The sequence below is a fragment of the Anser cygnoides genome, chromosome 15 (genome assembly GCF_040182565.1).
Source record: "Anser cygnoides isolate HZ-2024a breed goose chromosome 15, Taihu_goose_T2T_genome, whole genome shotgun sequence".
In the NCBI taxonomy this organism is placed as follows: Eukaryota; Metazoa; Chordata; class Aves; order Anseriformes; family Anatidae; genus Anser; species Anser cygnoides.
The window spans coordinates 4,264,936-4,289,168 of record NC_089887.1 but is presented as its reverse complement, the minus strand read 5'-3'; the positions used below and the strand labels follow the sequence as shown (position 1 = coordinate 4,289,168).

The 24,233-nt window shown below is 46.4% G+C and overlaps 1 protein-coding gene and 1 long non-coding RNA gene across 8 annotated transcripts in view; one reads left to right on the top strand and one right to left on the bottom strand.

Moving 5' to 3' along the window:
• The window catches only part of LOC125183154 (uncharacterized), a 37,826-nt gene that overhangs the window by 9,059 nt on the left and 4,534 nt on the right, over window positions 1-24,233 (top strand). For 2 of the 7 annotated variants that reach the window (XR_010825164.1, XR_007164489.2), the window contains exons 2-3: window positions 1,398-1,501; window positions 2,496-2,624. This is a non-coding gene — a long non-coding RNA (uncharacterized lncRNA). Of the gene's footprint in view, window positions 1-1,397; window positions 1,502-2,495; window positions 2,625-3,509; window positions 3,642-7,021; window positions 7,236-10,469; window positions 10,489-16,777; window positions 17,316-18,694; window positions 18,890-24,233 lie in introns of those variants that run through there. The other 5 variants (XR_007164491.2, XR_010825165.1, XR_007164492.2 and 2 more) reach the window with 5 other exon arrangements.
• LOC106032170 (cytochrome P450 3A9-like) lies at window positions 220-12,080 on the bottom strand. The gene is made up of 13 exons (XM_013175011.3): window positions 11,947-12,080; window positions 9,307-9,400; window positions 8,825-8,877; window positions 7,650-7,749; window positions 7,013-7,126; window positions 6,656-6,744; window positions 5,486-5,634; window positions 4,342-4,469; window positions 3,546-3,630; window positions 3,027-3,187; window positions 2,370-2,596; window positions 1,382-1,544; window positions 220-841 (listed from the first exon to the last, which is right to left on the bottom strand). Exons 1-13 carry the CDS (start codon window positions 12,015-12,017, stop codon window positions 743-745), a joined length of 1,533 nt encoding a protein of 510 aa, XP_013030465.2. The 5' UTR covers window positions 12,018-12,080; the 3' UTR covers window positions 220-742.

Sequence of the window (24,233 nt, the reverse complement as noted above, 5' to 3'; positions counted from 1 at the left end):
GGGCTGGACAGTGCTGAACCCAAGGCAACCTCTTAATCAGACTAAGAGGTGGGAGTTAGTGTTTGTAAAATACTGTACAAATGGGAGGGCTTGATCGCATTAAATGAAGGATCAGATTCATTAAATTAAGTGGAAAGCAATGTACATGGGTAATTTCAAGGGCTTAGGCTGAATACGTTTTTTTAAATAGGAAGTGATCAGCTGCTATACACAACACAGAACAGCTCTCAAACATTTTTAATGACAGTATTTGTACACACTTTAGTTTAATTAACACATGGCACAAGAGAGGATTGGTAACTAGGATATAGTCTCACACCAATCGGCTCAATTATAACACAAAATTTCAAGCATCAGTACACCAAGAAGAAAGTCACCCGTCCCTGCCCAGCAAGGTCTAGCAATTTGAATTTCCATCACACCTAGTTTCTCTTGGATGCGACAATAATTCCTTCTCTCCAGATGGAGAAGTCCCCTTAGAAGTGAGTGGATGATCAGCTTCTCATTTGGATTTATTTCTTGATTTCTGCAATCAAAATTAAGGGGGCTGTATATTGTCACTGCCCAGTGATCCGCGTTACGTTTTTGACAGCTATGTTATTTGGTAAATATGTAGTAATTGCTTCCAGAATTAACTAGAGTTGCTCTTCTGTGTCTGTGTGAGGTTTCCTGTTATGTGCGATCCCTTCGTTAGCGCAGTGCTCATTAGACACCGGAGAGCTGCTGCAGGCACAGCTGGGTTTTACGCCTCTGCGGGTGTGGCGTTGGTCCGAGGGACTAACTTCAGAATAATCGGCTTCTCTGGTGCTAGGAGTCCCTGTGAGCTCAGCTTGAGAGGGATCTGCAATGGTGAAAGGGAAAAAGCACACTTGAAGGCAGACAAATGAAATAAGGAGAGATTAAAGGAAGGAAGCTTGGCCGTGATTTGGGCATAACTTGGTCCATAGGGATGATTTTTTAGGGGCTTGAGATGGTCTCTTAATTTTGCTTCAGAGCACAAATCTGGTCGAACTCCCTCCCAGCCTGGAGCTGCATTTCAGAAAATACACATTAGAAAAAACACCTATTTCTGGGAGTTGCTGAGCTCCAGTGGAAATACAGACCTGCCTCTTCTAGGTTTTTTGCTGTTCTTCCTCAAGGAAGATTTTCCCTGCACTTGCTCATTGCAGCCTCTTAAGGGACCAGGCAATCTCAGAGCAGTGAAGGGAGCTCTAGTAACCCAGGCCCTTCTCCCAGGTCCCCTTTCACCCACCTCTGGCCTCCCGTAGTGCTCAGGAGAGGGACCCAGTCCCCCAAAGTGCAAAGTATCTGCTGCCAGCACCCAGGGTAACCAGGCTCCTGGCTCATGTACAAGTTTCCAAACATAATGTAAGTTCCTCACCTGAGTTTCTTTGCAGGTTTGGAAGGTGAAATGTTGTAACAGGGCAACAATGGCAACTTTCAGGCTCAGGAGAGCAAACCTCATCCCAATGCAGTTCCTGGGACCAGCTCCGAAGGGCAGGTACGTGTATGGGTCTATGGCATCTTTGTTTTCCTTACTGAACCTGGATAATAACATGTGTTGGGGGAAAAAAAAATGAAGACAACAAGAAATCCAAAATCTATTTACTTATTCAGAGATCTCTTGCTGAGGCTCTTCAGAAACTTGCTCATTTTTATGCAAAGGTGTCTCAGCAATTGAGTGCTGTGTTGGGGCCCTAGTCCAGGGCAGGAGGTGGGATCCTCCTCCAGTGTTTGAGTTTAATTCTGGCCATCCAGACTAGGAGGAACCATGTGGAAATCCAGGTAATGTGCTGTCCCAAAATGACTGATGTTTCCTTCCTGTTGCTTTTCGTGAGAGGGAAACCAGGAGTCACCTTTGGTAGGAGCATCCTATGCCTTCAGTCTTGTTTGGGAATGAGAGGTAGAGGCCGCTTATGAAAATAACCAACTAGTGATAAGTATCTTCCCTGAAAACAAGGGGAAGGCAACTCTTGGAAGATCAGCTCTGATATACTTCGAAGCAAAGCTTGTGTGGGGGAGGGAAAGAAAGGGTTGGCAATGAAGGTGATACAGAAAGATGGACTAGGAGTTACAAAATATCTACACGTGCTTTTCCAGCAAACCTAAAAACTGTATACAAGCTGTTGTAAAGTATCAATATTATTCTCCTAATTAGATTATGTTATTTGAAACCCTGCTTTAGCTGCAAAGCTCATTTTCGTCTTAAAATTACATTCCCATGAGCCTGCAATTTCTCTTTGGTATTGTTTGTGGAAAGATAGGAAGAACACCATTAGGAAGCTAATCAGATTAATACTTAATTACTATGTGAAGAAAAAGCAGCAGGATGTTTCTTCCCTTTCACTACGTATTTTGCAATTTTGTACCTTTCTGGTCTGAACTCTTCTGGGTTTGGCCAGTGCTCGGGGTTGCGGTGCAGGATGTAAGGTGGGATCATAACAACGGTTCCCTTTGGAATGATCACCCCGTTTATTTCCACGTCTTTCTTGCAGACTCTCTCAAGCCGTCCCCCGAGGGGATAGAGACGAAGGGTTTCATTCACGGTCATGTCAAGATATTCCAATTGCATCACTGTTTCGTATGTGAGAGGAGCCTTCGGATAACAAGAGAGTGGTGATCAGGTATGTTGGTGTGAGGACGGGATTTTCCCAAAATGACCGCTGAAACCAGACTGCCCCCAACCCCTTCTGTCCCAACTGTGTCTGACTTGCTGAAGAACAAAACACAAGATAGAAATTGCATAGTTGGTTAAATTTTCTATCCTTGAGTGATGAAGAATGTGAATAAATTCACATCAATTTGCACGTGGATGCAGGGTATGGCAAATGGGTTTGTGCAGGGATTGGCCTGTAAGGCTGTAGCTGCCAAAAGAAAATTGCTACAGGGCTGAGTTGTCAGTGAGTGTCTTGGAGCTCTTGAAAGATCTTGGGATGATGCTTAGGAGCTAAAGAGTCATTGTCTGGACTGAGCTAGGAGGACAGCAGGGTCAGAGGGGTGTTTGCTATTGTTCAGCATCACCTTACCTTGTTGGGTAAAATGGTATCGATTTCATCTATCAGTTTCTGCTGCACATCGGGGTGCAAGGCCAGTTCGTAAGCCAGGTAACCAAGCGTGTTGCTGGTGGGCTCATACCCAGCAAAAATAAAGATGAATGCTTGAGACAGGACCTCTATGTCGGTCAGGGCTGTGAGGAGAGAGAACATGGGGAGATAAGCAAAACTGGTGTAGGCAGCCTCAGCAAGGAACAAGGAGCAATGGGTGGGACTAGGGCAGGTTTGCTGCGATGTATTTCTGGTAATGCATAGCTACTCAATCTGTGTGGAAAGAGTCATTTGATTAGAGGATCCAGGAAATTGTCTGGGCGTAAATGATTGATTCCCTGCCAAGGGACCTTGGGGATTCTGGTGCCGGCAGCAGGGAACAGACATCTGCCTGGAGCTGGTCGGCGGGGAGCTGCTGAGTCTTTCTCTGCGAAATGGCTCCCTATGTTCTCCTTGCTCCCACAGGCCCTGTTCCCCTGATGAGTATTTGGACCTTGTTACCTTTATACGTGTGATTCACTTCACTGTTCCCGTTACTGGTTGATTTCTGGGATTCAATCATCATCTGCAGGAAATCCACCCTGCCCTGAGGAGAAAAGCAGGAGAGTTTCTTTGGTGACAGGGTTCTGCAGGGAGGGCTCGCACAAACTGCTTCCAGAGCCCAAGCACTGCTTCTAAACTGAAAGTGTCACCACGATGCACATTGACTCCCTTGTTGTAAAATGTGACACCTACTTTTTATTTCAGAAAGCAACCTGTCCTTTTTGTGAAAGCATTGGGTGGGAGAGCAGTGTCTCAAGTGAATTTTAGGAAAGGAATTTAAATTCTAAGAGGGAGAGTTTTGTTGGGAAACACCTTCCGTGTCTGAAAAGTGAGAGGGGAAGGCACAGATCTGAAAGGCAGCACTGCTGTCCGGTGCTCTTGCACAGCTTACTCTGCTTTCCCTTATCCTCTTACTAATCTTTGAGGAAGATGAGTGGCTTAGTTTGCTGACTTATCAGAAATTTTGCAAGCCCAAGCTTAAAGCCATTCTGCCAAGCCTTTATCTGTACTCCACTTCAGATCATGGATGTACAAAGTCCACCATGCTTCCCTGCCAGAACTGGTCAAATCAGACTTCTCCAAAGGCATTAAAATCAAGTGTTTACAGTTTAGTAACTTTGGGGTTTTACTGAGTCATTGGACTTTGGCTTCATCTTTGATATCATCACCTTTGAATGATGATATCATTTCACTTGTGTGTATTGAGAAGAGGGAATTTGCTGCCACAACTGCTAGCAAATTCGTGCTTGCTTACCTTTTGACTCTCCTTTTCACGATCCTGCTTAATTTTGGAGACAGATCTCATGAAGAAATCTACAGCATCACTGGGGAAAACGCTTACATTCATCTTGGCCAAAAGAGGACAAAAAAATGGAAATACAACTGAAAGACAAATTGAAAATGAAATTGAATAATGTAAACAAACTCCACGTCATATAAGATAGCTATGGATGTTACTGAGGGAAGTAATCATGGTAATCACAAATTATTTCCTTTGTTTTCTTTTCTTTTTTGCCTAGGCTTTGGCTTTTTTCCCCTCTTTCTCTTTCCCTTGGGATTGCTTGTCTTTGCACAACTCTCTCCCATCTTCCTGTTAACTGGGCATAACCGAACTGGGTATAATCTTAGCTTTAAGAGATGACCAAAGGATATGCCACCTTTTACCACTGTTTTCTAAGGACAGGCTACTTCTGTGCTTTGTGCAGCACTACAACAGAAAGGTAGCTTAGAAGAGAAATATTTCAAATTCTGATTTTTTTCAGGCTGAGCTATTCAGTGCTGTGCTGTGCTCATACAAACATTTTCAAGTCCCCTTCAGACCACTGCCTTTATCATAGGAAATCTCCATCCTGAGCTTGCTTTATAGGTTCATAAAAATCTATAGCACCAGAATCTCTTCTACACACAGATCACAACCTTCCCTGTGTATTAGCAAGGTGTCTAATCTTGACTTAAGGCTGCAAGTGATTTAAGGTCCATCATCATTGCTGCTAGGAAATTGCATCTAATTACAATCCCCACTCAGAACTCTTCCAGAAAATGCATTTCAGATAGCACCACTCTCCTCAAGCCTCACACCTGAACTTGCTTTTCAATTCAAGGATCATTTTCCAGCCTGTGTTTGGGTATTGGCTGGGATGTTCTTGTTTGTTGCACTGTGGATGCCAAAAGTCAATGAAGCTTTTACTCATCTCCTTCCCAGAGTTCTAGTATGAAGCTAACAGTGAGGAAACAACGAGACAAGAGCCGTTAGGACTTCCATCCTGGCTAGTGAGATTATCTAAGCAACAGTTGGTTGGCCAATGTATAGGATTCACAAGTGTCTGATATGCTTGCTAAACTCATACATCAATAGTACTCTGACACCTGAATAAAGCTTTCAACAAAAGGTGATTTACATGACACGATGAAGACTGGATCAAAAAAGTCAAACTTGACCAGTTTCTTCATCTCTCTGACAAAGGGGTCTTTGGGGTTGTTCATGGAGTCAATGTTCACACCAAATGAAGTGCTGGTAACTACGTCCATGCTGTAGCTTCCAAAGATGCTGAGAAAATATGGAAAAGGTACTGTGATTAAACATTTGTGTGATGTGAATATATTTTTCCTAATGCCTAAGTCACATTCAAATATAAATTCTAGTAAGACCTCCTGCCTGGTTGTTGAAAAGGAAGTTGGATGTATGGCAACTGGGAGGCACTTAGAGTGAAAGGGATGAATTTTAGAAAGGTCTGGTGCCTGCGTGTGTTTAGAAATCAGACAGCCTTCCTGGGGATGTTAAACAGCATGTGGCTGCATGAGCATGTTACTGCAAGGACAGCATGGGGCTCTTGAGCATCTTAGCCCTGTCTTCTCAGGGTGGTTACACACCCTGCTTCAAACATGCCATGAAAACAGCCTTGTTTGACCCCGTGAAGCCCTGTGATGGTACAAACTGTCCTTCAGGCTGCTTCTCCTTATGGGGCTATGGTGTCTGCTGGTGTGCTGCTGCTCCTTCTGCACCTTAGCTGCTGTAGCAGGGGTGAAACAGGTTGTGAAGCATGTTGCTTTTGTTCCAGAGGACAAAGGACATGGACAAGGACAACAGACCTGGGGTCACGTAACTGCCTCCCTGTCCAGTCCCACCCCAGCAGTTGGGGCAGGTGGTAGAAGAGGGTCCCATGGTGCTGTGTGGGGCTGGGAGGCCAGTGGCCCTACGGGCATCCCCAGCTTGCTGCAGGGTGAGGAGGCAGTTCATAGACCCCAAGCAAATGTGGGGAAAAGTGGGTTTTCCTGTGGAATTTAGTTGTCATGGCTCTGTGGATATACAAGGCTGGGCTCATGCATTTTTTTCCCATCTAATTCTCTTTAGAAGGCTTCTTTGTGGGTCTCTGCTTCTAGGAAGTTTCTCTAACATCCCAGTTTAAATTTCCCCTTATGAATTTCCAGCCAGGCTCGCAGCCAGCCCTGTTCTTTGTTTCAGAGGTCTGGTTTGCCTAGCAAGTGATCTGTGCTGCCAGTAATGAACAAACCACAGCACTTGCTAACAAGGCTTGTTGCTTAGCCTGCTGCTCCTAGCAGCTACTTACTCCTTCACTGGTATAGAATTGTCCTTTTCCACTCTTTTTTGAACATTTTTCACCAGTATTTCCCCGTAGTGCTTCATTATAGGAAACATCTGTAACACAAAACAAAGATGGTCACTAAAGTACAGCACATTTAATTCCTTTAAGACAGGCTTACAAAGACTACAGGGGTTTTCATGAATATTTACAAATAAGATCTTTCCGTTAAGTTTTTTTCTGTTTTTACATTAGGCATAAATTAAACAGGCCAGTTCAGCTGCCAGGCTCTGACTACAGAAATCAGACCCCTGTGACTATCTCAGCCTGAAAACAGTCTACTGACTTTCTGATTTAGCTTGTACTCGATCCTCTGTGTTTTACCTCCTTTAGCTTCCCACTGGTGAAGGTTGGAGAGAGCACTGTACGCAGCCGTTTCCACTGCTCGTCTTCAGCTAATGAGACGGCGTTTTTCAGCACCCCTACTAGTTCCATGTGCTGGAGGGAAAAGGCAAGGTGTTAACCTCAGAAGTTTGCAGCTTCCTTGCAAGAATGGGAATGTGTACACATTATACATGCAAATACATAATGCTTTTTCCTGCAGTAAGTCATGTGAGAGGCTATTTTCATATCCAGAACAAGTAACCAAACGCACATAGTGCCTGGGCACATGCGCCCACACCTGGCCATGACACCCAGCGCACCCCAGCTGGGAGCAGCAGGGTGGCACAGGTACTAGCGGGACCCCAGCAGGTTCCTGCATGCTCACACAGGCTCAAATTCATCCTGTTTTTGTGTATATAGACAGAGGGATGAGCAGAATTTGAAGTGCAGGCATATAGCCCGGGTGTGCAGTCCCCAGGCTGCTGTAAGGCAGGGGAACAGTGACATACAGTGGCCGCTTACAGTAATCCCCATAGTGCAGTCACGCAGACCCTATGGGAAACCCTGCTGCATGCTTGTTTCCTCCTGTACTTTGTTTTCTGGAGTCTCGTGTACATCACAGTGCTGCTGCTCTTACCCTGCGGTTGGTAAAGGTGGAGTAACACTCCTTAACCAGCACGGATTTGATGATTTTGGGGTCCATGACACCTAACACAGGTTGCCTGCCGTCGTAAATCCTGGCGGGGGGAGAAGGGGAGACAGATGAACAACCCCAGATAGTTGAGCTGCAGGCTGATGCCTGGGAAAGAAAACATGTCAAATGCTCCTCCATCACCAGCCTCGTTGTTCTACAAATACTGAAGTACAAGAATTTAGAAATAAGGGATGGAAGAGGACTCCCAGGCCATCTCCCATCTGTTTTTGTAAATGATAAAGGGGAAAAAGCACCTTCCAAATTCTCTGGGAAATGAGCTGGGCTCAGACCCTCAAAGGAGCAGATACTAAATGAAGCAAGTGTCTTCTCTTTCTCCCTAGACTCTGTGTTTTTCCAGGCACTTAAACACATTACAGTATTAGAAGGAAACTTGTTCGACCCCTTCCAGCCTCATGAATTGGGTGTCTGGAGACTTGGGCTGGCAGCTCTGAAATATCCTCGGAGATAAAACTTGATCCTTGTTTTTGTCAATTTAAGCTGCCAGTTCTGAATGTTTTCCTGGAACAGATATAGATTTAAGCAGGTTTACATGTCTTCCCCTTTCATGCAAAGATATCTTTCCCAGGCTCAAATTTTTAAGTTGCTGTAGGGGCCAATAGATGCATTACAGAGAACTTGTATGTTTGCAGTCCAAGACATAACAGCTACAAAATCCATAGGAGATGTCCAGAGCAGAGCAATGATAGCTGCCAAAGCTCCCACTTCAGCAGGGCAGGATCTGCACCTGCGGCTTTGCTCAGCATTGGGAATTTGCTCACCCTCCTCTGCTGTTTGAAACCAGAGCTTGACTTCCCAGCTCCACGTTCCCCCTAAACAGTGGTGTTGCTATTGATTTTGTTAGGAATGGGTGAGGACCTTTTGTTGTTGGCTTTGAAACAGCTTTCATAGTATAGATTAAAGCAATTTCTGTACAGTGTGGCAGCGGCACAGCCCTGCAATTCACAGGCTTTAAGGTGAGCCCCCACTTGTACCTATTGCAAGCTGCACCATCAGGGCTGCAGGGGAAGGGAGATTTCCTACAGATTTTTTTTTTCTCCCCTTTGTATGGGTTCTGGTTTTAGCTTCAGAAGAGATCAGTGGTTTATACAAGTACTCACCCCCACACTTTCCCATATTTCTGGAAGCATTCATTGTCAAACTTCAAGAAACCCTGTGGAAAGCAATTTAAGAATGAACTCGGGACGCAGCGGAGGGGATGATGTTGGAGAGGTGGTTGGGAGGAATATCTTCAAGCTGATGTTCAGAGCTGCCCCTGCTGCTCCCCTCCCTGAAAGCACTGCAGGATGGTGCTTGTATCACACTTGTGTGAAGGAGGCTGTGGATGAGCTGCTTGCCAGGCCCCCAGCAAAGGGCAGCTGTAAATCAGCCACCTGCAAGTGCTCATTTGGAGACACAGGAGAGGAAAGGCCCTGTGGTCTGTGCTCCTGAGCCATTATCCTGTGCTGGCCTTTGCACAAGCTGCGTGTTAGAGCGGAGCTTGGCATTTGGAGATAACCTATCATTGCCATGTATCTGCTCAGCTACAGCTGTATGAGCAAACGCAGATATTTCTGGAGCCGGGAGGGCTTCAGTGACTTACTTTACGATATTCCAGGCACGTCCCAAAGAAAGGCAGAGGTCTTGGCCCAGGAATACCCAGTTTCTTGAACAAACCAAACGGCCAGGTTCCGTATCTGTGGGGCAGAAAACACAACTGAGCACTGTGTCACCGTGGGGCTGCGAGCTTCCCGAAGCCCTGGGACTGCAGCAATGTCCCCTTGACTCTGTGTGAGGGAGGCTGAGCCAGGAGGTGGGAAAAAGTGGCCCAAAAGAAAATTGTCCCGCAAAATAAACGCGGCAAGGCTCACTGCTGCCATGCACATTCAGAGAGATGGCTTCGGGGTAAAAGCTGTTGCCTTGTAAAAGCATAGGTGCTCTGGTGGAAACAGGACCTTAAAGCCTTAAGCAAAATGCAAAAGAGGAGCTCATTGCCAACTGAAGGAGAGGCAGAAAAGAAAGCTGGAAGAAGGAACACCAAGCTTACATGTTTTCATTGAAAGGAAATCAAAGTCATGCCAGAAGTGATGTCCCAAACAGGGCTTTTGTCAAGCTGCATTTTAATTTCATTTATTGTTCTCCCTCCCCTTAGCCTGTGTTAGCTCAGTCGTGCATTAGGAATTCTTGTCTTGATGGTGCTCTCTTCAGATTTTATTGACAGCCTTGCAGATTTCTCTCCTCTGAAGCACCCATTTTTGGCAGCTGTAAAGTTATTACTTCTACCTCGGGGCCTTCTGTTTCTCAACAAGGGCCTGGGCTGCAGCCCTTTGAAGCTCTTCTTTGTCTGTGTTGAAAGAGCTCTTCAAAATATTTGGTTTTGGTAAGCAGCTGCAGCTTCCCAAGTGAGCGGTTCATTGCAGAAGGGATGTAAAACTGCAAAGGTTTGGCAAAGGGTTGTTATCAGAGATCGTGTTTGGGCCACGAGCTGGTGGCTGCTCAGCCCATGTCTTGGAGAAACCTTGCTTTAAAGCTGGGGAAAGAGAGGGGTTTCCCTTGAGATTATGAACGCTTACTGTTCCAAACCTGGAGGGGCCTCAATAGGGTCAGGGTCCCCAGCACAGGTTCTGCTGGAGCACAGAAATGGACCTCATCCTGCGGTCCAAAAAAGCGGGCAGAAACCGGGGAACAGGGTGTTTGTGGGTGCAGAAATGTTTCACAGGGCTCAGCTGGTCAATTTTTAACCTTTTCTGTCAAATGTTCTTTCAGTGCAAAGTATAAAACGTTTGTGGATTCTCACTTGGAAAGTTCACAGGCAGCTGAGGAGCAGGAGTGCCAGGAAATGCCCAATTCAGCCGGTTGCAAAGCCCAGCAATGCTACAGAAACATAGGTGAGGCTTAATCTGCTTGAAACACGGCCAGGAGAACGAAATCTAATGCTCTTATGGCTAAAACATGACACGGTTTTCAGCAGGCTGAGAAGGGCCATTCAGTGTAAAGCCAGAGAATAATCATTAGATCTTCTTACCATGGAAATGAACCAGAAATGCCTGACGGTTGTTCATGTGTGAACTGGGACAGCACTGCCCCAGACAGACACAAGGCATTTGAGCAGCCTCCTGGTGCTGATGGCACTGAAATATCTATTTTAGTTCAGATATCAGAGCACAGGCATCTGGGCCTTGTCCTTTTTGCCCCAGTGAAATTACAAGTGGCTGCAGAGGGAGTGGGAGACCGGTAGCCAGCAGTCCTACATCACCACAGTTATTGAAATAGGAAGGTCTGGGTCAAAAATAAGGCTTTTCTTTTTTGGAAGAGCCTGCCCCAAATGAATTTTTGAGTGATCCAAATCATAGGAAAGGGTTCAAAAAACATGGCCAAAAGTTTCAGAGCTTACTGAACCACTGCGTTTGGAGCATTGCCCAGGGTAGATAAATGGATTGTGCCCATGTGCACCACATTAATCATTAAGGTTTATGGCTACCAACATGCTGTCTCTGCCTAAGGGCTTGTCAACACCACAAAGTTTGCCAGTCCAGCCTTGTAGGCAGGGACTTCCAGTGGAGGTGCTGCACATCCCAGCAGAAGGGTTTTTTGGCTGGCCCTACGATGCTGAAGTGATGAATGGCAGCTAAGCGGACAAAAGCATTTCTCATTGGCATGGCTGCCTCTATAGCAGCCGGGTACAACTCCTGCCTGATGGAATTTGCCTGGAAAGCCAGGGGCCAGAGCTGACCTTGCTCTCTGGGCTTCCTTTCCTCTCCCTGCAAGGGTGGGCTGGGGGCAGTACATGTGGGTGATGTTCCTGTAGGAACGCCAGATGTTGAATTTCTGCAACATGCCATGCCTGTTGCTGGTGCCTGTGCATGGAGCATCTCACCTGGGCACTATGGAAGGGGTCAGGAGTAAGAGCTGATCCTATGGCTGCTCAGTCAGAGAGGCACAGCCTTCCTCAGGCTGTTTCTGCAGACAGTAACCTATGCTAACAAATACAGCCTGTGGTAACGAACACTTGACACCATTATAATTTAATTATTGCCTTGGCACTCAGTAAAAACATTGTAACAGTCCATGGGATTATTCCAGACCTTAGTAAGATCCCTCGTCCATACAACCTTTAGACTCCTCTGCTATTTCCCAGAGCCTTTCACACCTATGTGTTTGCTCTTCAGCAGGCTGGTTGCATGAGAATGAACAACAGCAAGAACAGGAAGAGCAAAGAGCCAATAAAGAATAATTTACTCACGCTATCACGAGGGCTACAAAAATAAGCAAAAGGGCCCAGGTTTCAGAAGAGAGAGACGGAAGAAGGTTCATCTTGGCTCTTCTCTAGTTGGCTTTGAGTTCTGTCTTGACGCGTGTGACCCTCTGTCCCGGGTCTGCAGGAAAAAGGAGAGTTTCACAATGTGTAGTCTTTGGTGTCCAATCATGATTTAGGGGTTGGCCTCCACTCATGAAAGAGGAGGAGTGAAAGGCAAAGGTAGCACAGTATGCTAATCTGAAAAACATAGTTAACGTGATAGATAAACATCTGGCTGAAATAACTAAGGTTCAAATTATTTAAAATATACGTTTTCAGAATTTCAGCTAGCTTCTCTGTTGCAATAGTAAGTAAAAACTTCTTCAGTAATGCTCCTGGGCTCCTATACCAAAATAAATAAAACCAAGTTACAGTGAGAAGGTAAATCATAACACAGGTGTCAGAGTTGGTTTACAAAAGGCTAAGGGAAAGAAAAGTGAAAAGGTTATTGGAATATTGTATGACAGAATCTTTTCTGGCAGCTGAATTAACTTTGGCAGAACTTAAGATTTTGTTTAAAATATCTTTATTTCTGTATGTGTTGTGAAGAGGAAGTGCTGCCTGCTTCCTTCTGGGGTGGGTCAGGAACAGCTTCTAACAAATGCAGGAATTGCCCTATTTGCCCCGATAGGCCATGAAGACTTTACAAGTCAACTTTGCTTGCTGGGCATTTTGTAAGAGAAATGTTGTTTCACAGCTAAGAGCAGATCTTGACTAAAGCACCGTTGGTTCCAAAGAGCAGCTCAGGGCTCATGAAAAATCTTTTTGCAGTAGTTGGAAGAAAGGCACGAGCAAAGGGAAGACACTAATTTTATAGTGGTTGCCTCACAAGAAAGGCACAGAAAAATACCAGCATCCTAGAGGTACGGATGTGGTATGAGAAGGTTATGACAGTGGAGAAAGTTTTGCTATTTGGATGGTGTTTGATGTATGTGATCATAGCACCATGGCATGAGGTTACGTGCTTTGCAAAGATGTGTACTATGGCATCTTTAGGTCTTCGTTCAGGACTTTAAAATGAGCAAGTCCCTTCCTGTTGACAGAGCTGTCATCTTCTAAAGGAAGTTGACTGGATGCACAGGTTGGTGTTGTATATATTAGGAGCACCAGATGCTCAGATTGATGCTGGGTTGACGAATGGGTGCGTCTCAGTCCAGGTGGTGACGTGAGACTTTCCAGGAGTTACCATCTGACTTATCTCAAGACTATTTGTATCTCACTTCACCTTTGCCTGGCCCTTGCTCTGACCTTCAGAGAGGGGTTGTTTTGTAATAAACACTCGATGCCAGCTTGGCATGAACAGACAAGTTCGTGACACAGTTACATAAGCCTGTGTTGGGTCCTACGTCTCTTGACTCAGAGATGTTGAAAGCGTGTGTGATTAAATGGGTGCTTTCCCATTCAGACATTTGTCACAGCAGTCATTGTTTTCATTGTGGCGTTTCCTTGAAGTCTGAATTTGGTGGGCACCAAATATTCCTAACTCTCTGTGTTAGGAAACCTGTTAATACAGTTTAGCCAAAAAATAAGGTTGATGTAGGGCTCTCCATCCTCACTAAAAATAAGTGTCAGTCCTTGTCCTGTGTAGGTTATTTTTAGGGATATCAATAGTCTCTAAATAGTCTCTCTGATTTTGCATTGGGGTCTTATGACCACTGCCAAGTGGACTGTACCTGTTTCCTTCAGGAAAAAAAAAAAAAGAAAGAAAGGAAAAAAAAAAGCCGACAACTTGATAGAGGGGAAAAAAAAAAAAGGAAATCCTGTTGCTAGTCCATGGCAGAGGAAAGTCAATGACCTAGCAATGACTGACTGATTTTTCACGTCATATGTTCAGTCCATCTCAGAGCTTGGCTTAGATCCTAACTTGTCCTGTACTGGACCTGTGACCCTCTGCCTCCAGCCTGCAGTGCCCCCGAAGCTGCTGTGACGCAGCGAGCCAGCCGGCCTCGTGGGCAATGCTTGGAGGAGGTCATGTTTTGGAGGTGGATGGGCACCTTCAGAGGGCAGCCCTGGGAAGTCTGCTTCTGCCCTCCATCTTCAGCAGGCAGGAGAAACATCAGCTACTTGGCATCATCTGCAGCCAAGGCTGAACCCCACCTCACAGAAATGGTGGGGAGGAGGAGAACCACGCGAGGCTCCAAAAGGCACGTCGTGCCCTGAGCGTTGGCTGTGTGTCTGACAGTGGTTTGAGCCAAAGACACACATAGGGTTTTGCCATCACTGCAGTTTCTCCATGTGAAGAATTTTATGGGAACAAGAGAACAAAATGAGCTTATTCCTCCAGAGATGTTTCCTTCTTCCCACAAACTGTCCCTTCACCCTATCCAAGTCCTTTAGATGTGTCTTCTTGCTTACCACCATGACCTTTTGGGCATCCCAGAGGCTTTGAAGTGCACTGCATCCCGTCATGGCCTTGGGTGAACACATCACCCCAGGCATCTGCTGGCAGCGAAATACTGCTGGGGGCTGTGAAAAGGTGCTCCCCGAAATGGAGGTGCAATGGTACCTGTGGGAACAGCCTCCTGGTGACACAGCCAGCCTCCTTCCTGGGTGACATAGTGGCACGGTGTGCAGTGCAGGGTGCCTGTGCGGTGCTCGCCCTTGCCATGTAGGCTCCTGCACCCTGGGAGCAAGAGGTTTAAAAAGGCAAACTGTGCAGCAAATTCCAAAGAGAACTGAGCTGCTTTTCCATTTCTAATGCTGCTAAGTAGCTCAGATTAATGGATTAATGGCTTTCAGGAAAGCAAAATAACACCACATTGTTATTTGCAGTGTAATGAAAGGAGTACTCCTAATCCAGGTTGTGAACAAGGTGTGATGAGCAGTAGGGATTTCTTGTATAATAATGATAGGGGGCTGGGCTGTAAAATGGAAGAACATGTATTTCTTTCACAGGCCATGAAACCAAATGATGTAGGGGAAGAAAAACACTGTGGAATAGCAATTATGACTGGGGCACAGGTGTGGAGAAGAAAGAACTGCTGAGAAAGGAAAGAACTGTTGGCCAAAAAAAAAAAAAAAGAAAAACCACAGTGGGTAGCATTTTGTGTTGATGATGAAAAGGACTGCATGGGAATAAGGAGGGCCAGGGTGGATAAGCCTGATTCTTTAGGTTTAATTCACTTTTCAGTGCAATCATGACAGATCATGAAAGTATCTCCTGAGATGCCTTAGGGAATTTGTTTTAGATTCCCAGGGCTGAACCAGTTGCAGTAGGGACTCTGCGTTGCTACTTGGGATATAAATATTGCTGGGGAGTTATCTCATTATGGAGTACTTCAGACTCTCTAGATATAGATCAGAAAACTGCTACTGATCGTGGCAGAGCTCAGATAGTCTCTGTGTGGGAGATGGCAGATCTCTGCACTGAAGAAACACCAAAACTGGCAAGCAGTGGAACTGGTTCCTCTTTGGTGTTGGCAAGTAATTTAAGATGTTATAGGAGAACAGTTAGGAGCAAAATGTCCTTGGGCTGAGCAAAATGCATTCATTTCGTTTACCATAAGTGGAAACATAAGCTAAGAGGAAAATTGATGAAATGATCCAGCAGAAGGTCTGGGCCTTTAATGTGGACTACGCCTAGACTCCTCCAGAAGTCAGAGGTGCTAATATTATCAGCTAGTTGTGTGAGAGCCTGAACACGTGGACTCTACACCCAGCTGGATGAACAGCTGCATTAATAATGGTGCTAGGAACAAGCCACCCCAATAGGAGGGGGAGAAAAAAACCAGCAGCTTTGTAGTTGGACGTACACCATCGCGTGTTCTGCCCGTAAGATCTGCAGGGTTAGGAAGTCGTTTCCGTGCCCAACTCAGAGCAGCCCTGTGCTTGAACGTACTGGCTCACTGGGGTCCAATTAGTGGGGTTCAGCATATCAGTGGCATTCCTTGCCCCCTTGGAGATGTGCCCCATAAAACTCTGTTTGTTTAGTCTGGCTAAATAATAGCTGAGCTGGAAGGTGGTTGGTGGGAGATAAATGCCAGGTAGAAGAGCGATTTCATCACATTATGATGTTGGCATAGAGACAAATGGATATAGTCCGGCCATGAATAAATACTGGGCTGGAAATGAGCACAGTCTAGGCCTGGAAAGCTCAAGAGTCCTCCCATCATGGTTTTGGGGTGAAAAAAAAAAACCTCTGATAATGTAAAGTGGGAGTAGATAAGACAGCTGCTGGTGGGAGGAGGGAGCAATATATTAAATTTCTTATCAACACTCCTCTGCCAGAGCAGTGTGAGGAGTTCACTTTCTGCATAGGCAGAAGCTGTAGGGAGGCAACCTATTTATTTTCCCTGATACATAGTGGTTTAGTTACCCAAAGGAAAATACTTCATAATGAAGGCTACATCTTGTTGTCAGTGGTTAAAATATTGATACACTACTGCTGGATAAAAAATCAATGTATTCGGAGGGGTCTCTAATGATACTTTATGTAGTTCTGTGTATGGATGACTGATACCCTCCTGTACATAGATTTCCTTGGGATTTAAAAAGCTCACAAGAAAACTCAACAAAAAAGTAATTAATTCCCCTGGATGTTTTGTTCCATATACTGAGCTTTGGAACTACATAGAAACTAGGACATTTTTCTGATGTTTCTCACTTAAAGTAATATCCCTGATACATACCAATCTTCCTCCATAATCTTTAAAATATATCATTATGTACCTTTTCATTCTAAGAAATGATGCCTATAAAAGCTATATTGTATCTGAATAGCTAATTAACTCTGAGCACTGCATTTTTTTGACCAATCCAATAAAAATGTGTGTTTCAGGTTCTCTCAGTTGAACCTTGTAAAATGAGGTTTTTTAAAAAAATATTCTACGAGCTGTATGTGCGACAATTTATCTGGGATGTAACGAAAGACAAAGCTGCGTCCGATAAGCAAGCAACAACAATGTTCCTGGGCAAATACAAAGTAAAAGAGCTGTATTTCCAGCACAAGGTGTAAGGCCATGTTCTTTCCTGGAAGGCATAGAGAGGGTATCTCGATGGGGCGGTTGCATGTGAGCACTGCTTTGTTATGCCATAATTTTGGCAAGGGCGTCACAAGAAGTGTCCATGCAAGTCATTGCACAAGCGTTGGTATGTCAGAGCCCGGTGAAGTCACTGCACATGACTCACTCAAAGTGATGGATTTTTTAAAGGGTGACAAAACAAATTGTTCGTCCAGAGTCTTAGGACTGTGTTACGTAAAGCACTGCATAAGATTGTGCCTAGAGCAGGGATAACGTAACGGCTTCCTGCACATCCCCTGCCACCGCTGCAGCCTCCCATGGGGTGACCTGTGCTGGCCATAACTCAGAAGGCTCAGGTCCACCACCGCTGTGGTTATCCTAGTTAGCAAGGGTCATGAGACTGAACTCTTCACCATAAAAGAAACAGGAATCGTTCCTTCTCGTGCTTCCAGACCACTTGTCACTTGCCTCTTGACCATCTGACTAGCCAGGTTTGCTTCTTTGCTGCTCCTTGATGGACCAGGATAGGTGAGGCAGCCTCTCACGGTAAAGATGTGTAAAAGAGGTGGATGTCAGTGCTGCTGTGCATGGAGGTTATGGAAAGGGCAGTACACAATAACAAAGGTTACTATTTTTTTTAATGCATTTCTTCTAAATATAAGTGTTTCCACAAGTGCTGCTTTGTCATCCCCACTCCTTAAGGTCGTCCATCTGATATTCCAGCTACCTGTAATGTTAGAAAAGGATTGTCTCAAGGTTATTGACACATCACATGCCAGTGCATCCTGATATATTTTCTTTCTCTTCTGTTGTATAGATAGCATTTCTTTAGTTCTAAAATTTCACCTCTAAGTCATATCTTCTCTTTTTGTTAAATGTAAATGGGATTGTTTTAAGAAGCCATACTTAGAATTATCTTATGTAAGGCAAATATGGGCATTCGGGTCATCTCAGCTACAAGGGGTGGGATTTGGATTACTCTGTAATAAGTTTTTAGGACTCGTGTTAAGATAGCTAGGCTGAGATTTATGTACCCAGCAGCATGGATCCGGGTCAGATTGTCCCTGGAACTGGCTTATCTAAGCTTGAGCGCTCGTATGTACAAGTCCCCTGGAATGTCCCAGGTTCCGATTACAGGTCTGTGTGTAAAAACATCTCTCACTGCCTGATTTGCTCCTGCAGTTTATTTTGTTGAATATTTAACCAGTTACAACTCTGTGACAGCATTTCAAAACACTAGGCCTGGAAACATGGAATGGGAGGCATGGAAGAGGACAGGTCCTAGCTGAAGCCTTTCCACCAGTGCCAGAAAGCTAGAGATGAGGTTCCTCCAAATCAGGGGGCTTTTATTTGAGCCTCCTGTGCTTTTATGCCATTAGGTGTCCCTCTAGGTTTTGACTTACCAACACCAGCCCCACCTGTTTGGAAGGAGGCACCTTGGCCATATGCAGAGATGAGAAATGCTGGGTTCCACCAAGGGTGGAGTGTCCAGCCCCAAATCTTCTGGGCACTTTGAGGAGTGGAGAGCTTACCTCTGTAATAAGGACACTTGTGCGGCCCCTGGCTTTGTCGGCTGTTCTTTTAATTTAGAGAGAAGTGTATCTTGGAAAGGAGCTTGTGGCAGTGCCTGGGAGGGGAGTTCAGGTGCAAATCTGACAAGACACATATAAATGTATATTTATATAAATGGCACGGACAAAAATAGCGGCTTTAAAGCACAATTATTCCCTTAGGTTGACACTCCTGCCCGTGTGCCCAGCAGCATGCCAGATTCTCAAGAAAAAAGCAGCGATAGGGACAGCAGTTTCAAAACCTGTTTCTGAAGTTTCCTGGCCTCATCCTGCAATGCTACTGCACCCAAGAAATCTTTACACCTGCAATCCACCCCAGTTATCAGGGCTGAGTACCTAAGTGAGGAATGAGAATGATGCTGAGCTTGGCTCTTAGGACAGATCTGAGCATGGGCCACAAGGTTGGCCAGGGGACCTCGTTCACCCCTGTACTGATTTCTGCATTTCAAGAACTGCAGAAATACTGCAAAGCTCAGCTTCTCTCAGAGCTGCTACTGAACCTCCTGCCATTGTATCCCATCGCTAGGATGCTCCTGGTGCTGCTGTGCAGGCAGTTTTCCTGTGAATGCTGCAGGAAGGGCTCCTTGGAGCCCTGAACACGCTCCTCCCTCCCTTACTCCAGCAACAATTCCCTCTCTTCCCAATAACCTTCAGCTTCCCTGAGCCTAAATGCATGACAAAGACAGACCTTTAAAAATGTTGGACAGAGACCCAAACTGAAGGGCACTGTGATAAATTCCAGCAGCGGTTTGACGTGATGGGAAATTCATTCCTCCCACATAAATTATTTTCTGCACTTTTCAGGCTTTAGCCTTTTACCGTGCATTTTCAGCAATAAACAATGAAATATGACATTATTTACTCGTGAAGCACTAATAATGCGTACCAGCCATAAAACCTGATGATGCTCCGGAGAGCACCCCATCACCAGCACAAACACGGGGAAGACAGAGCGTGCCAAGAGCTCACAGAGGTGCCGACCTGCCAGCCCTCCATGCCTCGTGGTGCGAGCAGCGGATTTATTCCCTGCTTGCTTAGCTGCCCAAATGCATGGGGTGGCCTCTGCTTTCAGGTTCATCTCCCCTGATTTTATCAGCGTCCCTGAGCTGCTCTGTCGCTGCCTGACCCGCCTTGTTTAGTGGCATAGCCCCTCAGAGCCTGGCTCATTTGGGGCTGTGAGATGGATTGGAAGCTGAGCACCCCTCAGCCACGGGGCTCCTCCACCGGTGGCTTGGCGCGGCTCTGCCACGAGGGCCAAGCGTCGGAAAGGATTTTCGACACGTGCACATGGATAATGACATAATGAAGTCTGGCTGCTTTAACTTTCCTGCATGATTTATTGCTTCTCCTGAGGTCTTTCACGTTGGGATTTGATGGGGCTTGACTTTCTGTTGCTGAGCTGCAGGGTAGCTTAGCCTGGCTTTGGGTGATCAGACGTAGCACCGCATCCTTGTAGTACCCGATCCTCGTGCCCACACCACACCGTGTGTTTCTGGCTCTGGGAGCTGGCTGCTCTGCAGCAGCAGACTCTGCCTGGAGAAGAAGTTTGCAGAATGCATTTGTGGCATCCCAGTGGTATCAGTAGTTTTGTCGTGCCAAACAAGAAAGGTTTCAGGTTAAATTAAATGTGAAGCCTGGGATGCTCCTGGGTGCTAGCAAACCTCTGAGCCAGAGGGATTCCCAGGTGTGTGATCGTGCAGAAGGGCTAGATAGCCCACTAAGGGCTTGGGCTAAGTGTGCTGGGTAGCAGGTCGTACTTCTTTGTCCCTTTGGGCTCTGGCAGTGTGAGGAGCACAGTTGGCTTACCAAACAGTCAAAATACATCGGAGACGCACGCTGGCAGAGCGGCGAGCCTGTCTGTGAGGGAGGAGGAGGAACCTGGCCTCCTCCAAAGAAAACACGGAGCAGCTTTGGCCATATCTATTATCATTATTGGAGCTGTCAGACGAGATTCAATACAGAGCTTTAGATAGATGTATCGAGGCCAGCTTCCACGCTGAGTTCCCCCAGCAGCGAGGGAGCCTGGCTCCCATCTCATTTGTGCTCATTTAATCCCATTGATCTCCGCAGAGCCTGGGTGAGGAGTGCAGCAGAGCAGGGGGACAGGACGAGCACGTTGGGGACAAACTCTTCCAGAAGGAAAGATTTGTTCCTAAATCGGGTCACTGGGAAGCTGGACCTATTACTTTCTGATTTCTATCCTTCTTCCCCTGCAGTACGTTCTAGCGGCTTGTTTTAACTGTTTCACTCCATCTTCAGGTCGTCTTGAGAAAGGGAAATTATTATTTTAGAAGAATTCAAGCAAATATTTCTGTTTCTTAGCTGTGTGGCAGTCGGTCTCAAAGGGACAGGACCGTGTCAGTTCTCCTATCTGTTAAAAAAATATTGTGTCAGAAGTGGGATCCCTGTGGGGTCTGAAAGATTTACGCTGAGTAATTATAAATTTCTGTAGAAAATGAGAACATGCAGAGGAGGTAGTCAGTTTGTTCTAGGACCTGAAACCACAGCTCGAGTTTGCTGTCCAGATTAATTAGAGAGCTGGAAAGGTTGCATATGTGATTACCTTTTTTTCTTATCTTGTTCCAAAGTCCATGCAATATCTACAGTGCTTCAGAGTTATATATGCTTTTTTAAAAAATCAATAGTAGCAGAGTTCTTATTATCACCAGCCTACAAATAAAGCTGTATTAGAAGCAGAGGGAGAAATACATTGGTATGGAAACAGGCTTCACCTTTACATTTATGAGTGGATTTACCTATAAGAAAAGCTATGGAAAAATCTCAAAAATTACTGAAGGAAAATGATAAAAACAAAACAACAACCCTGTACCCCAGTGCTGTCACCTCCTCTAGCTGAGGCATAAAAAAGCAGTTGTCTGAGCATTCTTGATTGAAAGAGGTGTTGGATTTTGGCTTGGCCACCAAACTCCACCTGGGTGCTTCTGTACCTTTATCTCCATGGACAAGAGCTGTTTAAGAGTAGGTGCACACTTGGCAGGACCCTGCGAAAGAGGCAAGCCCCTCCTTTGGTCCCCGGAGATGAAACAAAGATAGCTCTAGACATCTCTTCTCCCAGGACAAGTGGATATCAAGCAGTTGCTGCTGCTGGAATCACTCTCCTCAAGTGTCAGCGTAAAGGCAGAACGGACGCCTCCAGAGGATGCTCTCTCCCATCCATCCCACCGAGAACTCATCGCAGTTTGGTTCCCTTGCTGCCACCACCGGCCGGTCCTTTGGGTGGAGGAAGGCGGCATCAGCGCACGGAGGATGCCACCGCGCCAGCTGGTCACTGTCACGCCCTGCCACCTGCAAGCAGCAGACTCAGCAAATTTGACCGTGCCCTTTTCGCCCCCTGTGATAAACACCCCGTCACGGCGGTTTTACAACACGGCTCGGAACAGGATCTGCCCTTCGTTATCCAAACGAGGTCGAATTGGTGCCAGCATACAGCCATGAGTCACGGCAGGTTTCGATCGGGATTTCTGACTCCTGAACGAGGACTGATGAGGCTCCCGGTAGCTCCCATTAATCTTATTCCCCCCGAGCAGTGCGTGGCTGCTCTTGCAGAGGTTTTGTGTTCTCCTTCGCTCGTCCGCATGAGAGGTGACAGTGCCACAGGTCTGACAGAGGGGACAGGGACGGGAAGGAACTCACCTGGGTTTCAGGCCGCTTCTCTCACCCTTTTCAGCTTGGGAGGCTTTCCACTCCGTGCTGCGTGGTTCAGGTCTCTCTTCAGCACTTCAGGAAGCTTTCAGACCAATTAAATCCTTAATGATCGCCTCTCGGCTCCTGGTGTGGCGGCAGGCTAGCTGCGTGCCTCCGTACACACAGCTTCAAAGTCACCTGGGACAAGGCAAAATTCATCTCCCTGCTCTCCTCCCCGTCACACCCTGTCCAAGGGCACGGCCCCGGGAAGCCGAGGGGATGAGTTTTCTATGGAACCTCGCATCCTTCCGATGTCAAAACGCTTTGTGGAGCCGGGGCCTGTAGGGAAGCCGAGCCGCTGTTTATGTGATCGATGAAAAGTTTTACACAGAACCTTGGATGCTCACAAAAGAGGGGAAAGGATGCAACAGCTCTTCACGTGAAAACAAGATGTTTATTGGTATTGAAACACCCTGCTAGGCTGAAATCAGATGCCAAGTGATGTGAGCTCGAGCCAGCGTGGGCCTTGCTTGGCAGGGGGTGGGGGCAGGCTGGCTTTTTGCATAGGACTCTCTAAAATTTCCCTGTCATTACGTGTAATAGTAGAAGGATAAATGCACAGCATGGTGAGACGATTGAGGTTGGAGCCAAGGGGGACAGAGTCAATAACGTTTTGTGCATTTTCCTGTCATGTGAATTCTTCACACCTTGAACTACTTTTCCTTGATTTTCTTTTTCGTCGTCTTTTCTTTCTTCTTCTTCTTTTTTTATTTTTTTTATTTTTTTTTATTTTTTTTATTTTATTGAGGTAACAGCCAATAAAAGAAACTAATGGGTTAGAAACCACGTAAGCAGTCTCCCACTGTGCTTTATTCCCCACAGGCTCCTTGCATCAAAGGGAAGGCAGCAAAATAGGGCGACCAAGCGCTACGTAGGAGTGGGAACGAGCTCACTGCTCCCCACTCTTTGCCGTGCACAGGGATGTCACCCTGCCAGCGAGGGCTTCTGGCCTCGTGAGGACACTGGCAAGCACCTGGCTGGGGTGCAGGGGATATCTCAGGGCCTTACACGGGGCATGTAGTGCATGATTTCATTCCACATTCCTCCTTCCCCATCTCTTCAGGTGCAAACCTGCTGCTCCACGCTCACGTTCCCTCCCCTGCCACCTCCTCGCTGGGAGCAGCGTCTCCTAGCCGCCTCCTCTCCCTGCATTTCAGTCCCCTTCTCTAGCTGGGGATGCACAGACACAGTGGTCCTGGTTGTCTCCTGCTTGACCCTTCATTAGGGAGGATAATTTCAGACAGACCTCGTTCCCACGCGCAGTGCCTTCCTTTCCTCGCCCCAGCGTACCGGCCTCACAAATGTTGAATTAGCAAATCCGGGCCTCGTGGACACAGCAGACATTATTTCCAGCTCATTTCAAGTTTTACTCCTCTGCTGGTTTTTATCACGCTCCGTTCAGCACTTGGTGATTTTGCTCCATAACAATGGGATCAGTGTCTCGTAATGAGTGTGAGCCACAGGGCTGCATCCTGGAAAACTGGGACACGCTGTAAAGTGCTGACTGTGCCCCCCTTCCTGCGAGGCATTAACCCTGAGATTTTAAGGCAGCGGAGAGGGGATGAGCCCTGGTTATGGGAGATCTGTGCTCATTGCTGGAGAACTCCTCTCCCACCCTAAGCAAGCCACACTCATAGAGCTGCTCTTAATTTCACGTCTTATTTAGCCACCAGCAGCGCTGCTGGTAACAAGCATGGAAAGGATGAGGGGAAGAGCATTAGGAGACAAGTCTTATTTACAGCTTGGAAAAATCTGCATTTTGGAGTGAGGCACCTTGCTTAAAACTCGGGAAAGACAAAGGGGCACCTTGCAAGGGTGTGTGTTGCCTGGGCAACTAGCACAGCATCTGCAGCCCTGCAGCCCCTGCAAACGTCCTCGCCGTGCTGCTTTGCTGCACGCTCACACCTCGCGCTTTGCTCCCGCTTGTGTCCGCCTCTGCTTCGCTGAGCTGCCGGCTGAGGAAACGGGCAGGGTCTGGCACAAGGAGCCTATGTAT

What these genes read in the sequence shown, in the direction of transcription:
- LOC106032170 (XM_013175011.3), bottom strand. Translation starts at nt 12,017, where the DNA reads ATGAACCTTCTTCCGTCTCTCTCTTCTGAAACCTGGGCCCTTTTGCTT. An exon ending in GTGAAAAGGAGAGTCAAAAG is followed by an intron (nt 3,631 to 4,341) that starts GTAAGCAAGCAC and finishes TTTTCTCCTCAG; the next exon opens with GGCAGGGTGGATTTCCTGCA. An exon ending in ATACCATTTTACCCAACAAG is followed by an intron (nt 2,597 to 3,026) that starts GTAAGGTGATGC and finishes TGTTATCCGAAG; the next exon opens with GCTCCTCTCACATACGAAAC.